We start from the raw sequence: 14,467 nt of genomic DNA on the forward strand, positions 1-14,467 counted from the left end.
CCTGCCTCTGCCTCCCCAGTGCTGGGATTAAAGGCGTGCGCCACCACGCCTGGCAGCAGTAATTCTTAACACAACATGGGACACATCATCCATATTTGGTCCATATCCTGCTGCCCCATCAATGGCTCATCGATTCTTCCAGTTCTACCTCCCTCCCCCAACACCACTCTTCTAGTACAGGGATGTACCATAACCTGTTATTTGAAATATATGATCATATTCTAGATATAAAATTAACTATTTATATTTATGAGAAAAACCCTTTGCAAAATAGTGGCAAAAATTTTCACAAGGTTTCTCACTTCTCTCTGCAGTCTCCCCCCCCCCCTCTCCCTCTCCCCCCCCCAATCTCCCTCTCTCTCTCCTTCTCCTTCCTTCTCCTCCCCTCTCTTCCCCTCCCTGGAAATAAACCATTGCTCTTCCTAATACATATGCTCCTGACAGAGACAAGCATGCTTGACTGTTGTGTGGATGAACAGATGTTCTAAGCTGCATCTAGTGGTCTATAACTTACTCCTAGAGGTGCGTGCACCGCATCCCAACCTCATTCTGTCATCTAGCTGATGTTTCTGTGTGACATGTACCACTGAATCAGCATGGAGCAAGATTGCCAGCCTCCCTATTCCCATGGGACTTGCCGTTTTGGTGGGAAATTCAGACAACAAACATGTGAACAAGTACTACAGCTTCATGAAATGAGGTAGTGGTTTTGCAAGGGAAGATTTTTGGGTTTGTTTTTATTTCTGAGTAGTAATTTTACCATAAGGACTTTCCTAACTTGAGAGACTGACTTTAAACCAAACTACTTGATTCCTAAGTAATATCTGCTTTACACACGGCTGTCCAAAGTCCACCACAGAAACATACCGGCACGCCATCAATGCAGGACTGGACACACAGCATGTGCCATATAAGATCTACAAAACTCCAGGCACAGGGGGAAGTTAAACTGTAACATTTTCAAGAAAACAAATGGAACCGTAGGTCAGTCTGTTAAGTGAACTAAGTTCAACAAGACAAATGCTGTATATTCTCACTCATATGTGGAAGCTAGGGGTGTGTGTGTGCATTCACGCACGTAAGCGCGCATGTCTGGGAAGATATCTAAGAACAAAGTATATATATATATATATATATATATATATATATATATATATATATATATATATATGCCATAACGAAACCCCTTACTGTACAGAAGGCAGGGGCAGTTGTAGTTCTGTGAGTTCAAAGCCAACCTCATATGGATAGTAAGACCCTGTTTTTTTTTTTTGTTTTTTTTTTTTTGTTTTTTAAAGAAGAAGAAGAAAATGCACAGACAGAAACGTCCTTATATAAGTGAACACATATTTCAGGAAATATTGCTTACTAAGGATGATGCACCAAATTTCTTATTCTGTCCTACTTCATTTTTTTCAAAAAGACATACTAATTTGTGATGTCATTGCCACTAAATGACTATGACCTGTCCGATGCTGAGATTTATCTAGAGCGTTCCTAAATCTCTGCCACAATGAGCTCTTTTTTACTCACTCGACTCTATTTCTGAGAGTCCCTCTCCTCCAACTATGTAATTCCTGTGTACTTAAACTTCTGATAGACTATAGGCAGTTATCCGGGAAAGTTAAATTTCAATCCTGGATCTGCCGTCACCACGATGTACAAACTTTGGGCAAATCCCCGCGTCTCTTTGGACCTCAGTTTCCCCGTCATCTCTACAGAGTCGGCAACATCGAAAGCAGACGCCCCACCCCCCTGACTCAGCGGCGACCTACCGGACTTCTCACCAAGCCCTTCTCCCCCTTTTCCGCTCCTCCTCAAGCCTCGGAAGCAAGCAGCGGGAGGAGAAACAGGCAGGTCCAGGCAGGAGGGCCCGGGGCTGGGAGGGGCCGAGGCGAGCCGGCCCCCTAGTAGGAAATGAGACGGATCCAAGTAACACTTTAAAAGCCCGACTCCCTCTTCCTGCACGCGTTCTCTTTCCATCCTCCACTCGCTCCGGCCCCTCCCGGACAGCCTCCCTAATCAGCAGCCTGAGGAACCCGAGCCTGCCCGGACCCAGGTGGGACCCAGAACTTCAGCTCCAGGATGTTGACGAAGTTTCTGCCGCCGCTGCTGCTGCTGCTGCTACCGGGCTGCGCCCTTTGTAACTCCGACGGTGAGTTTGGGTCGTGGCTCCTGCCTGGGGGTGTTCTAGGGACTTGGTGTATTTGGGAACTTGGACGTGATTATAGGACAGCCAAGCCCACACAGCATGGATGTCTACAGCTGCTGGGTCCTGGGCTTTGGTTCCTGTTTCAAAGACAGGGTGAGGAAGTCCAGTTAACTCTACGGAGAAGACTGGGGGAAGCTGGTGGAAGGGACCTGTGGAGAGAATAAGAACGAGGTGAGGCACGGAGAGCAGTGTCCGTCTTGGGAAGACAGGAAGAGATGTGAGACTGACAGATAGGGAGACGCTAGGAAAGCTGAGACAACTTTGGAGGCTGGGATGAGGAGGAGAAAGACAGGGGATGTAGCTGGTGAGGTGGGAGATGGGGGCAGAAGAGCCAAGGCCAGAAGATCAGGCTGCTGGAAGCTCTTAAACAGAAAAGGGGAATTAATCGCCAAACACTATCGATGCCCAGCTCCCCCCACCCCCACTTCCTATAGCCTCGTGTCTCCCTCAGAGGGGCAATATTTAGAGTGCCTACTGTATTTTATACGCACATTGACTCTTGGTGAGCCATATTATCATACTGATCTTACCAAGGGGAAAACTTGGTCACAGAACAGTTAAAGGTCATTGCTAAGGTTACTCACACACCAGTATATCCACACTTGCAAACACAGAAAGCAACTTCTCAAGCGCAACTGTGTGTGTGTGTCTGTGTGTGTGTGTGTGACGTGGTGTGTTACAATGCCAACACTGCCCTGCCAAGGCTCTTTCCTGGGTACTGAAGGCAGATAATCAAACCCCAGCTTCGATAGAGATTCACCAGGCAGAACAAGGACAGCAGAGAGCAACCTGGACAAGCTCTTCATATGGTGGCCAAAAGTCGGCATGAGGAACTCCAAGCCATTTGATAAAACTGAACACAGAGATTCGCCAGAAAAGGCCACTAGGGCCAGATCACTTACTGTGGGTCTCAAACTGGGGCCAGACTCTGAGATCCGTCCTGTGGACAGATGTCCTACGGGGAGGCAATGACTTCAGATGGGCAGGTTAGCTTCAGCTACCAGTATTCAAATCTTGGTTTGCTTTACCATCTTGGCCTCAGATTCCCATATACAAGGGGTTAATAATAGTAGCTACCAAGTTAAAGCATTAGTAGGAAGGCATGCATACGTTAATAATGTGTATAAAACAGTGCCGAGGGCGTAACAGTACTTCATGGGTATTAGCTATTATTATTTGGGAGGGGTAGGGCACACCCCAGCAGGGTTTTAAGGGTTTTTGGATCAGGTGGAGATCCAGTAAGAAGGAATGAAACTAAGTCCAGTGTGGTGCACAGTCTCAATTTCAGCAGCCACAAGTGAATCCCTGAGTTGGAGGCCATCCTGGTTTACAAGCCCAGCCCGAGGAGAGCTGGGGCTACACCAAGAAATCCTGTCTTGAAAAACAAACAAAGCAAAAGGACGAAATTGAGAAATGTGCCCCCCAACCCATGGGATGACAGTGGTCCAAGAGAGGATACAGGGACCGGATTTGGGATCCTATCAGAGGCCAGAGTTTGACAGGCTGGCCCTATGAAGGAGGGAAAAGCATGGAGGGATGCCTTTTCTGATTGCAGACCTCAGTTTCCTCATCTGTAAAGCAAAGATAATAACCCCATCCTCTCCTGGCGGGGTTATTGTGAGCATCAAATGGAGGGGCAGGTGGGCGAGCGCTTTATGGGATTGTGAAGTGGGCGGCGGGCCTCTGGGTAAGGGGTTATTATCTCTGGCTGTCAGCTACCCTGTCCCTCGCTGGCAGTCCTGACGCGCTGACTCTACCCTCAGGCTCCCAAAGCCTGCATATGTTCCAGATCTCCTACTTCCAAGACCACCAGCATGTGAGGCATCAGGGCAACGCCTCTCTGGGAAAACTCCTGACACACACGCTGGAAGGCCCGAGCAACAACATCACGATTCTCCAGCTGCAGCCCTGGCAGGATCCGGAGACCTGGGAGCGCACAGAGAGTGGCCTGCAGCTCTATCTGACCCAATTCGAAAGCCTGGTGAAGCTGGTGTATCGTGAGCGCAAGGACAATGTGTTCTGTGAGTTGGGTCACCTGGTCGAGGCTGGTGGGAGCCATGGAGGATGAAAGAGCCTAAAGGGGCTTGTGGCAGAGCTTGGGCACTAAGGCTAAGGCTCTAGACAGCAGGATTTTTGTGAAGGGGTGGGGTGGGCGTGGTCTTTGGGGCTGTCACCCTCAGAGAGATTGTTCTGTGGAAGAAAATCAATATCCTAATGGTAAGAAACCTCTACCTGATAGATAGATAGATAGATAGATAGATAGATAGATAGATAGATAGATAGATGGATAGATAGATAGATAGATAGATAGATAGATAGATAGATGGATGGATAGATAGATAGATAGATAGATGGATAGATAGATAGATAGATCGATCGATCAGATACTTCTTGGGGCCAGTGTGACACAGACCTGCTTGGGGACCCTGTCCCCCATCTTCTCTGACCCCCAAAGTTTCACTGAAGATCCTGCCAACTCCTTTCCCTCATAGTGCCCTACCCTTCCCTGCATGCAGCCCAGGTACTTTGCCCTCAGCCTCCGACCACCTCTTCTCCTAGATGTTGATGGGTCCGTCCATAGCTCCCTCACAACCCCGGTTCCTCTCAACAACCCAATCTCTTGCGTGTCTTGTCCAGGAAACCACCACTGCCTTTCACAAGCCTTCTCGGCCCCTTTCTCCCGTGGTCCCACGGTTTCCTCATGGCTCCTCGTTACACGGGCTCCAACAATCTAACCCCAGGACTCTCCAGACCCTCTCCTCTGTCCCCAGGCATCCCTTCCTTCTCCCACAGTCCCTTTGCCCCTGGGGAACATCCCCCAACACCTAGCACCTTCTCATGCAAGCACAGACCTGACCCTCCCCCTCTCCACAGTTCCTCTCACTATTAGCTGCTCCCTGGGCTGCGAGCTGCCGAAGGAGGAGGAGGAGGGCTCAGAACCCCACGTCTTCTTCAATGTGGCCGTGAATGGAAGCGCCTTTGTAAGTTTCCGGCCAAAGACTGCCGTGTGGGTGTCGGGCTCCCAGGAGCCCTCCAAAGCAGCCAACTTCACCCTGAAGCAGCTCAATGCCTACAACCGGACTCGGTATGAACTGCAGGAATTTCTGCAGGACACCTGTGTGCAGTTCCTGGAGAACCATATCACCACGCAAAACATGAAAGGTGTGAGGGGATTCTGGCCCTGCCTGTGTGTTGGGGAGGGGGTGGCTGCCAGGCAAATGAAGGGACATGAGGGATCCCTTGAGCAACAAAAGGAGGAGGCTGGAGACTCAGGCGAGGGTACATCCACGAAGCCTAAGTCACTGGGTGACTTCTTTTGAAAGTATAGATGCCTTGGGGTTCCACCCAAACTTTAGACTTCTTGGGCTATGTTCTTAAACTCACTTTCTGCCTCTTCTGCAGGGAGCCAAACAGGTCGCTCTTACACGTCACTGGTCCTGGGCATCCTGATGGGCTGTTTCATAATCGCTGGTGTGGCCGTGGGCATCTTCATGTGCACAAGTGGACGGCGTTGTTAATTATTCTCCAGGCCCCTCAGAGAAAGGGCTGGACTGGTGGGGGCTGGTAAGGGAAGGTGGAAGCTCATATGAAGCCAGACTCCCCTCAGTGGGCCACCACCTCTCAGGAGGTTTAAAGCAACAATTCCAGGTCTGACTGCCTAAGAAGTGTGTGAGGAAGGGTATGTGTGTGTGTAGGGGGAGATGTAGACAGAGTCAGCGGGTTGCAAAGGACTTGGGAGCATTCGTGTGTTGTGTAGCTGGTCTGAGAAGTGGGTGCTTAGCTGTGGGAATCAGACTTGGGTGGAGGCTGGGGGACCTGTGACCTCCCTGAACAGGCAGACTTACTGTAGGCATTCAAAACCTCTTACTAAGTAAAAGAAGTTGTCTGTAACCAAAATAAAACATACTTAATGAGTCCAGGTGTGTCCAACTTGGGAAGGGACACTGGTATGATAGGGAAGAAAGAACCACAGAAATGTCACCGTTGTGAGGTTAAACAATATGGAAGCAGTTAAATTAATAAATATTAAATTTCTTATTTATGTAAAAGGTGTACTCATATCTTCTATTTTATTAAAGCTCCTGAAAGAAAGTATAGCCCACACCCTTTGTTCTGTTTCCTCCTCTGTCAATCACTTGGTGGCCTCTCTATGACATGTTCACAGATCACCAGTGAGCTGGCACCATTAGCTGTGACATGTGCCTCGTTTGACTCTGTGAGCTGGGAATTCTCTTTAAGCTTCCTTCTGAGACACTGTGATTCGTACAAACTGTTCCGGATCATTCTCAACCCTTTTCTCCATTCACCTTAGAGATGTCGTCGTCCTTAAAATGCCCCCCACCTACCCCTTTTTGGCCATGCCCTGCCTTGAAGGGCTTTAAATATCTACTTCTGATGGTTTCTGTGGAGAAACAATACAATGTACTATTTAAGAGCATGTATTCAAGGGCTGGAGAAATGACTCAATAGTTACGAAAGTCCAGAGCTGGTTGCCAGCGTCTACCATGTCAGCAGCTTACAACTGCCTGTAACTTCAGTGCTGAGGGATCTGGCGCCCTCTTCTGGCCTCCTGGGGCACTGGCAACACACACACAGACACACACTAAATGTTTTTTAATTTTTAAGAACTTTTTTTGTGTGTGTGGGAGGCGGGACATCCCAGGCAGAGTTTCTCTGTATAGCCCTGGCTGTCCTAGAACTTGCTCTGTAGACCAGGCTGGCCTCAAACTCAGAAATCCACCTGCCTCTGCCTCCTGAGTGCTGGGATTAAAGGCGTGCGCCACCACCTCAGGTTTAAGAACATTTTTAAGTCACACTTCAGTTTTAAATCGTGGAGCCAGATATTTAGTGTCTCCAAACTCTTACTTCCTTCATTCATAAAAAGAATAATAAAATATACAAAAAGGATTAAACCAAGACACCTTTCTGGAGCAGGCCTTATGGGTACTAGGAAAATCAATACACGCAGGATAGTACACATGTGGTTCAGGAGTACGCTGAACCCCACATTAGCACTAAGTTTTCCCAGGGAACCAACTCCAAGGCTTCACAAAGGCTGGGCAGGCTCCTGGCACTGTAGAGCGTTCTCTGCCCAGCTCTGGCTCCTTTTATGTCGTGTTTATTTTAGACAGGGTCTTACTATGTAGGCCAGGCTGGCCTTGAACCTGTGATCTTTCTTCCTCAGCATCCCCAAGCTGTGAATTACAAAAATGCCTAGTGTACCCAGTTCTCCTTGAACATTTTAATATCTTGAGGATATTCAGAGTCAACATATGAGAAATCAATTTTGTTACCTTTCCCCCCCTCTCCTGTGATTTAATGACTGGTCAAAGGTAAAAGGAATACATCCACGTCGTTCCACTGGAGCGACCTCAGTGGGAAGCTATATTGACTTCCTTTCCTTTACTCCCACTTATAAAATACAAAAGCTATAGTACCCTTCTCTCCTTCCTTTCCCTCTGTGGGAGGCACGGGGTATGCCACTCAGTTCAACCTCAGCCTGCCATTCAGGGAGTCCAGCCAGCAGGGGGCCCCAAGTTACTTCAGTTCCCAGGTGACCACCTTACCTGCAGAGAACACTCAGCCCAGGGTTGTGCCTGTCCTGTGACTGCCCTCCTCCTGTGACTGGGCAAGGCAGAGGTATGAACATTCAGTTGTGCCCAATTACTCCAGAGCTCCCTGCCAGGCTGTCTGGGCGAGAGTGGGATCTACAACACAATTTGACTTTTTCCTTAACTTCATCCTGCCTCCTCCTCCAGTAAACATCCTCATCAAGTAAACATCTTTCTCAGCATCTGCTTCCAGAAAACTCAAAACTCAACAAGAATGTACACGTGTCCCTCCCGCCATGTGTGTGTCTGCTCTCCTACCCCCACTCTTCCCAAATTGAGAAGCGACCACAGTCATTTTTAATCAGGCACGGCTTCCTCCTAGATTCTCCCTTGTCTATCTTTTTTCCTTTGTTCTAGTTGATCTTATGCACAGCAGTAAAAGAAAAAGCAGCCGAGCAGTGGTAACGCACACCTTTAATCCTAGCACTCAGGAGGCAGAGGCAGGTGGCTTTCTGAGTTCTAGGCCAGCCTGGTCTACAGAGAGAGTTCCAGGACAGCCAGGGCTACACAGAGAAACCCTATCTCGAAAAACAAAAACAAAAACAAAGACAAACAAACAAAAAAGGGGGCTGAAGAGATGGCTCAGTGGTTAAGAGCACTGACTGCTCTTCCAAAGGTCCTGAGTTCAAATCCCAGCAACTACATGGTGGCTCACAACCATCCATAATGAGATCTGATACCTTCTTCTGGAGTGTCTGAAGACAGCTACAGTGTATTTACATATAATAAATAAATAAATAAATAAATAAATAAATAAATCTTATAAAAAAGAAAAAGCAAAGACCTGAAAAGTCTGTGTCATTTCTTTGTCATTTCTGTGGGGGCTCACAACCATCTGTGATGGGATCTGATGCCCTCTTCTGGTGTGTCTGAAGAGAGTGACAGTGTACTCACATATATAAAATAAAATAAATAAATACATTTTTAAAGAAGTCCTTTTAAAAAATCATTAAAAAGAAGAATAACTGGGGCTGGAGAGATGGCTCAGTGGTTAAGAGCACTGACTGCTCTTCCAAAGGTCATGAGTTCAAATCCCAGCAACCACATGGTGGCTCACAACCATCTTTAATGGGATCTGATTCCCTCTTCTTGTGTGTCTGAAGACAGCTACAGTGTACTCATATACATGAAATAAACAAATCCTTTTTTAAAATAAACATTATTTTTGAGGTTATCTTAATTCATTTTCTGTTGCTGTAACAAAATCTCTGAGGCTGGATAATTTATAAGGAAAAGAGGTTTACTAAGCTCACAGTTTTGGAGGCTGGAAGTCCCAAACCCAGCAGCCTCCTCCGTGTGTGCATTCTCACATGAGGAAGGTTCTTCTGACTGTGTCATGACATAGTAAATGGCATCTCATGGCAGGAGTGTGCGCCAGAGAGATTTCCCAGAGAGAGAAAGCAAGAGGTGGAGAAAGACTCACTCTTCCATAACTGTTTCTCTCACAGGAGCTAACACACCTCAGAACAGCCTAACTCACACCATGAGACCAGCACGGATCCCTTTCCCATCAATGTCAGAGCCAGGTCACCTCCCACTAGAGCCCCACCTACTAAAGGGGCTTTTAACCTTTTAATATCGCACAGGTAGAAGCTAAGTTCTACCATGAGTATTGGCAAGGAATTCCATGAGGGTTCTCAGTGTCTTTGCATCCGTATCCAGAAGCAGAAGGCAAAGGATCAGAAGCAAGGGACGAGAGGAAGAAGGCTTGCTCACTCTCTCCCTCCAGTCTCCACAGAGAGAAGGATGACGGGGGAACTCGGCGGGCACTGCTGAGTAGTTTCCGGGACTGTATGACTGTGGACCAATCACTGCTGCTCTGTGGGAAGGAGCCTGCGGTTTCTGAGATATCTGCCCGCTCTGATCGTCAGGATTCTAGCTCCTAACTCCAGATGGCTGACATTTGGGTAAATCCTTAAGGGTCTTTGACATTTCATCCATCTTCAGAGAATGACCTCAGGATGCTTGCCTTAGGTCTGACCACTCACAGCGGAACCGGAAGCCCAATTGGAGTTTACATCAGAAAAATAAACAAATCTGGGACACATTTAAACAAGTGACTTTTAAAAGCATCCTAAAAACTTTCTTCTGGGTGGCCTGGTCCGTAGTCCTCCGTTTTTTATTTATATGAGTACCCTGCAGCTGTCTTCAGACACACTAGAAAAGTACAGTGGATCCCATTACAGATGGTTGTGAGCCACCATGTGGTTGCTGGGAATTGAACTCAGGACCTCTGGAAGGGCAGTCAGTGCTCTTAACCGCTGAGCCATCTCTCCAGCCCCCTTCCTTTTTTTAAAAAAAGAAAAACAAGGTTTCACTATGTACCTCTGGCTTGGCCTATCCTTTGCTCTGTAGAACATGCCGGCCTCAAACTCAGAGCTCCACCCGAATTTGCTTTCTGAATGCCGGGATTAAAGTGCACCATGACACTAGTGTGTATCCCATGTTTCCAGTTTATTATGCTGTTGGTGGGGTCTATCTTACAGTAAGCATCCTCCTAACAGGTAAAGGGGAGGCAGAAGTGGGTAGAACAGGACACCCTCCCCCCCCCCACTGGAAGCAGCTCTAATCTAGAGAGAGAAGCACACAAAACAAGAAAGCAAAAGTGATTACAGCTGCCTTCCCAGGGAAGGCATCTCAGGAAGCCACACAGGCCGTAGCAGTCTAGCATCGGAGCTTGAAGAAACACGATTTCCACAGGGGAAAAAGGGGAACCCATTGCTCATCTCTGTATAGAACAAGAGAAGAATCGGTACACACTTGCGGAAAGAATGAGTGATGGATTTGAACTGATGGCACAGCACCAAAGAAAAGAGAAGCACCGAGCTAGGGAGATGGCTCAGTGAGCACAAACCCTCACACAGGTGTAAGGGCTTGAGTTAGCTCAGTGGGTACACACCCGCCACACAAGTGTAAGTACTTGAGTTAGAATTCTCAGAGCTCGTGTAAAGCTAGCCACAACAGCATGCTTCTGGAATCCCAGTGCTCCTACAGGGAGCTGAGGAGTGTGGAGAAAGGAGACTTTTCGGGAGCTAGCCTAGTGTACACAGCAGCAAAAATACCAACAGACAAACCAGCGTAACCCAACAGCATCTCACACATGATGAAGTACCAGCATCTCACACATGACGAAGTGCCAGGGATAGTTCTTTCACCTTCATTCTAGCACCACGGCACATTAACACTCACAGAAAGACAGACAGACAGACAGACATCATACACATAGGAGGAGACAGAGGAGAGGAAGGTAAAGGAAGGGGAAGAGGAGGAAGAGAAGGGGGAGGAGGAGGGGAAGCAGGGGGGGAAGAGGAGGATGAGAGGGGGAGGGGAAGGAGGGAAAGGGGAAGGAGGAAGAGAAGAAGGAGGAAGAGGAGGAGGAGGAGGACAGTTTGCAACTACAGGGGCAATGTGTAGTATGGCTTCAGTGGCTCCGGGTTATGGTACAAGCGGAGTGGGGAGTAAAAGGACAGTAAGAATGTTGTGCTAAGTAAGGGACACACTAAGTTCCACAGCAGAGAGATAAATAACTTTTGAGAAGGAAATTATTTCTCCCAATCAATATTATCCCTCATCTATTTCAGTTTGAGACAGCAGCTCACTACGTACGCAGGCTCACCTGAAACTGGCTGTGTAGCCCAGGCTGGCCTTGAACTCACAGAGCTACATCTGCCTCTGCCTCCCGAGTTCTGGAATTAAAGGCCTGGCTAATTCCCCATTTGTATAATGAACTCATAGAAGTTCTTTTCCTCCAGTGTCTAACTTCACATGCTGTCGATATAGCCAGCCCGTTTGTAAGGATTAGAGGGCAGCTCTTACCCTCATTTCCCAGTTATTATTTCTCTCAGTTCCCCGAAGGTGTTATTATTCTCCGGTCCAGTGTCGAGGAATCAAAACTCCATTTCCTCTGGTCTCTTTTTGTGAGACACGACCGACACACTGCTGTCAGTCGGCATGAGATGCTAGATTTCCCAGGAGTTCTCCACTCTACCTCCCCCTTACTCAGGACTTCTACATGCCCCCCAAAATAGATGAAATTTGCACTGGGTGGTGGTGTCACACACTTTTAGTCCCAACCCTCAGGAGTCAGAAGCAGGCAGATTGTTCTGAGTTCAAGGCTAGCCTGGAGTACCAACCCAGTTCCAGGACAGCCAGGGCTACAGAGAAAGACCCTGACTCAAAAACAAAACAAAACAAAACAAAACAATAGATGCACTTTGCAGATGCAGGAGCATCTTACCTCGTGGGACACCTGAAGGGAGGGTCTTCACACGCCAGGGAGCAGATTTTCATCAAAGTGGTGAAACACTTCCTTTTTTATTTATTTTTTTTGGGGGGGTGCAGCAGGGTCACACTTTGTAACCTTGGCTAGTAACTAGCCTGGATCTTATTATTATGTAGACCAGACTGGACTAGACTCTAACTGGAACACACAATGATCCTCCTGCCTCTGCCTCCTGAGTGCTGGGACTCTTCCACTCTCTACAGTTCTCATCTCTGTAGCTGTGGCTCTATTTCTTTTCCTTTCATGAGTTTGCAACCCTTTCTCAGAAACGCAAAACCCTTTATTTTCTCATCTCTCATTTTTCGACATGTGTGTTCCTCTCCGTAAAACAAAGTTTCGTATTTTTCACTTCCTAATTTCCTTAAATCTGCCTCTTGGTTTCTTATTTCATGCACTTGCAAGTGAATCAGTTTGGGGGACTTCACTCATCCTGCAATGCTGTCATTCAGAGAATGGAGAATTCTGAGAAACAGAATTAAAAATAAGTTTTATGTCATTTTTCTGACACAGCCATTCAGTAACAAAACTGGCTGCTTCATGTGATTAAACATAGGAAATACTTCAAGTTCTGGCCTCTGGAAATATGCTCCCACATGTTTCTAGAGACAGTCATCCAGTTTACAAATCTTCTGTGTGTTTAACGTCCTTCAAGGATGAAGCCAGGTGTAGTGGTAAAAAACCCTATTGTTAGCTCTCACTCAGAAGGCAGAGACTCAGAGATCTCTGAGAGTTCAAGGCCAGCTTGGTCTACATAGCAAGTTTCAGGCCAGGAGTGCTATACAATGAGACCCAATCTCAAAAAAGAAAGAAAAAGGAATATCCTTTCACTTCAAGCACATTATGTTTTACTTGATATCTTTCAATTCTGAAGTAAAAAACAAAAACAAAAACAAAAAAAAAACCCAGTAAGCATGTCTTTTAAAAGATGTTTTTTCAAATAATGATTAGTAATTTTTTAAAGAACAAAGATGAGAAAAAAATCAATGAGGAAATTTTAAAAATTCCCAGAACCAAGTGAAAATGAAAGTACAGCTTAGCAGAATCTCTGGGGTCCAGTTAAGATCATTCTAGAAGGAGCACTTGATGCCCTGAGTAAATGATTACATCAAACACCTTACTTGATCTCAAACTCAAGAGCAGCAGACAGCAAGAAACAATGAAGTCCATTGTGCCAGCCATAAAATGGGGGGTGGGGGTGGGAAGAGCAGCTATAGAATTAATTGATCAAACAAAGAAAATGAAACCTTTGCAGGAAAATGAAAATGTAGGGCAGGAGAGATGGCTCATGGTTAAGAGCACTGACTGTTCTTCCAAAAGTCCTGAGTTCGATTCCCAGCAACTACATGGTGGCTCACAACCATTGGTAATGAGATCTGACGCCCTCTTCTGGAGTGTCTGAAGACAGCTACAGTGTACTTACATGTAACAATAAATAAAGCTTTGAAAGAAAAAAAAGAAAATGAAAATGTAAATCATGATGTTAAGTGGAATAGAACAGATTCTGTGCCCTGCCCCCAGCCTTGAGCAGGCTAAATCCGACCTTGTTTCTGCCACAGTCAGTTAGCCCACCTAGGGTGGAGTCTTCCCACCTAGGTATTGTGTGCCATATCTGCAGCTTCCTGCAAGAAGCCACCACCTGCTGAACAGCCTGAGCTTGCTTTCCTGAGGAGATCCTGACAAAGCAATGAGATCCTGGCAAAGTGCGGGATGGGTCTCCCCCCTTTAAATTCAAGACCTGACAATTAAAGATTGAGCCTTGATCAGAGAACTCTGTCTTGGCTCATTATTTCTCTCACCATCCTTCCCATCCATCCCCAGCTTTCCTTTCAGGAACCCGGTAACCCATGGCCACTGGCAGCTACAGATGGCGCCCAAATGAATGAATAGCCTGAATATGTAAAGACCGACAGAGGGTCACTCTGTCTTGGTGGGGCTCCACAGAAAAAGGAAGAAGATGTATCCTGCACAGTAAGCAACATACAGCGTTAATGTTAGCACTACACACATCATCTTTTGAAGGCTGTTGATAACAAGGGTGCAAAAAGGATACAGGCTAGACTGAGTCAGCATCGGCCCAGCGCTGGGGTTGTCAGTGGAAAATAGGACTGAAAAATTCTAAATAGGCATTTGTCCGCAGTCAAAAACTACATCAGGTGAGAGGAGTAGGGCTTAAAATAAAGTAAGATTAAAATAAAATATAAAAAGAGTATAAAACAAAAAAACAACAAAAAAGGGCATGGTGGCATACTCCTTTAATCCCAACACTTGGGAGGCAGAGGCTGGTGGATTTCTGAGTCTGGTCTACAGAGTGAGTTCCAGGACAACCAGGGTTACACAGAGAAACCCTGTCTCGAAAAGGGG

At 46.8% G+C, this 14,467-nt stretch overlaps 1 protein-coding gene across 1 annotated transcript; it reads left to right on the forward strand.

Annotated features, from left to right (window-relative positions):
* The first annotated feature begins 1,810 nt into the window (after nt 1–1,810).
* Nucleotides 1,811–6,314, forward strand: Procr (protein C receptor). Its single transcript, XM_021194695.1, has 4 exons — nt 1,811–2,155; nt 3,976–4,233; nt 5,087–5,374; nt 5,615–6,314. Exons 1-4 carry the CDS (start codon nt 2,086–2,088, stop codon nt 5,728–5,730), a joined length of 732 nt encoding a protein of 243 aa, XP_021050354.1. The 5' UTR covers nt 1,811–2,085; the 3' UTR covers nt 5,731–6,314.
* The last annotated feature ends 8,153 nt before the right edge of the window (nt 6,315–14,467 follow it).

Source organism: Mus pahari, chromosome 3, assembly GCF_900095145.1.
Source record: "Mus pahari chromosome 3, PAHARI_EIJ_v1.1, whole genome shotgun sequence".
NCBI lineage: Eukaryota > Metazoa > Chordata > Mammalia > Rodentia > Muridae > Mus > Mus pahari.

Coding starts and splice junctions, on each gene's coding strand:
- Procr (XM_021194695.1), top strand. CDS start 2,086: ATGTTGACGAAGTTTCTGCCGCCGCTGCTGCTGCTGCTGCTACCGGGC. Junction 2,156..3,975: donor CGCCCTTTGTAACTCCGACG/GTGAGTTTGGGT, acceptor CTCTACCCTCAG/GCTCCCAAAGCCTGCATATG. Junction 5,375..5,614: donor CACCACGCAAAACATGAAAG/GTGTGAGGGGAT, acceptor CCTCTTCTGCAG/GGAGCCAAACAGGTCGCTCT.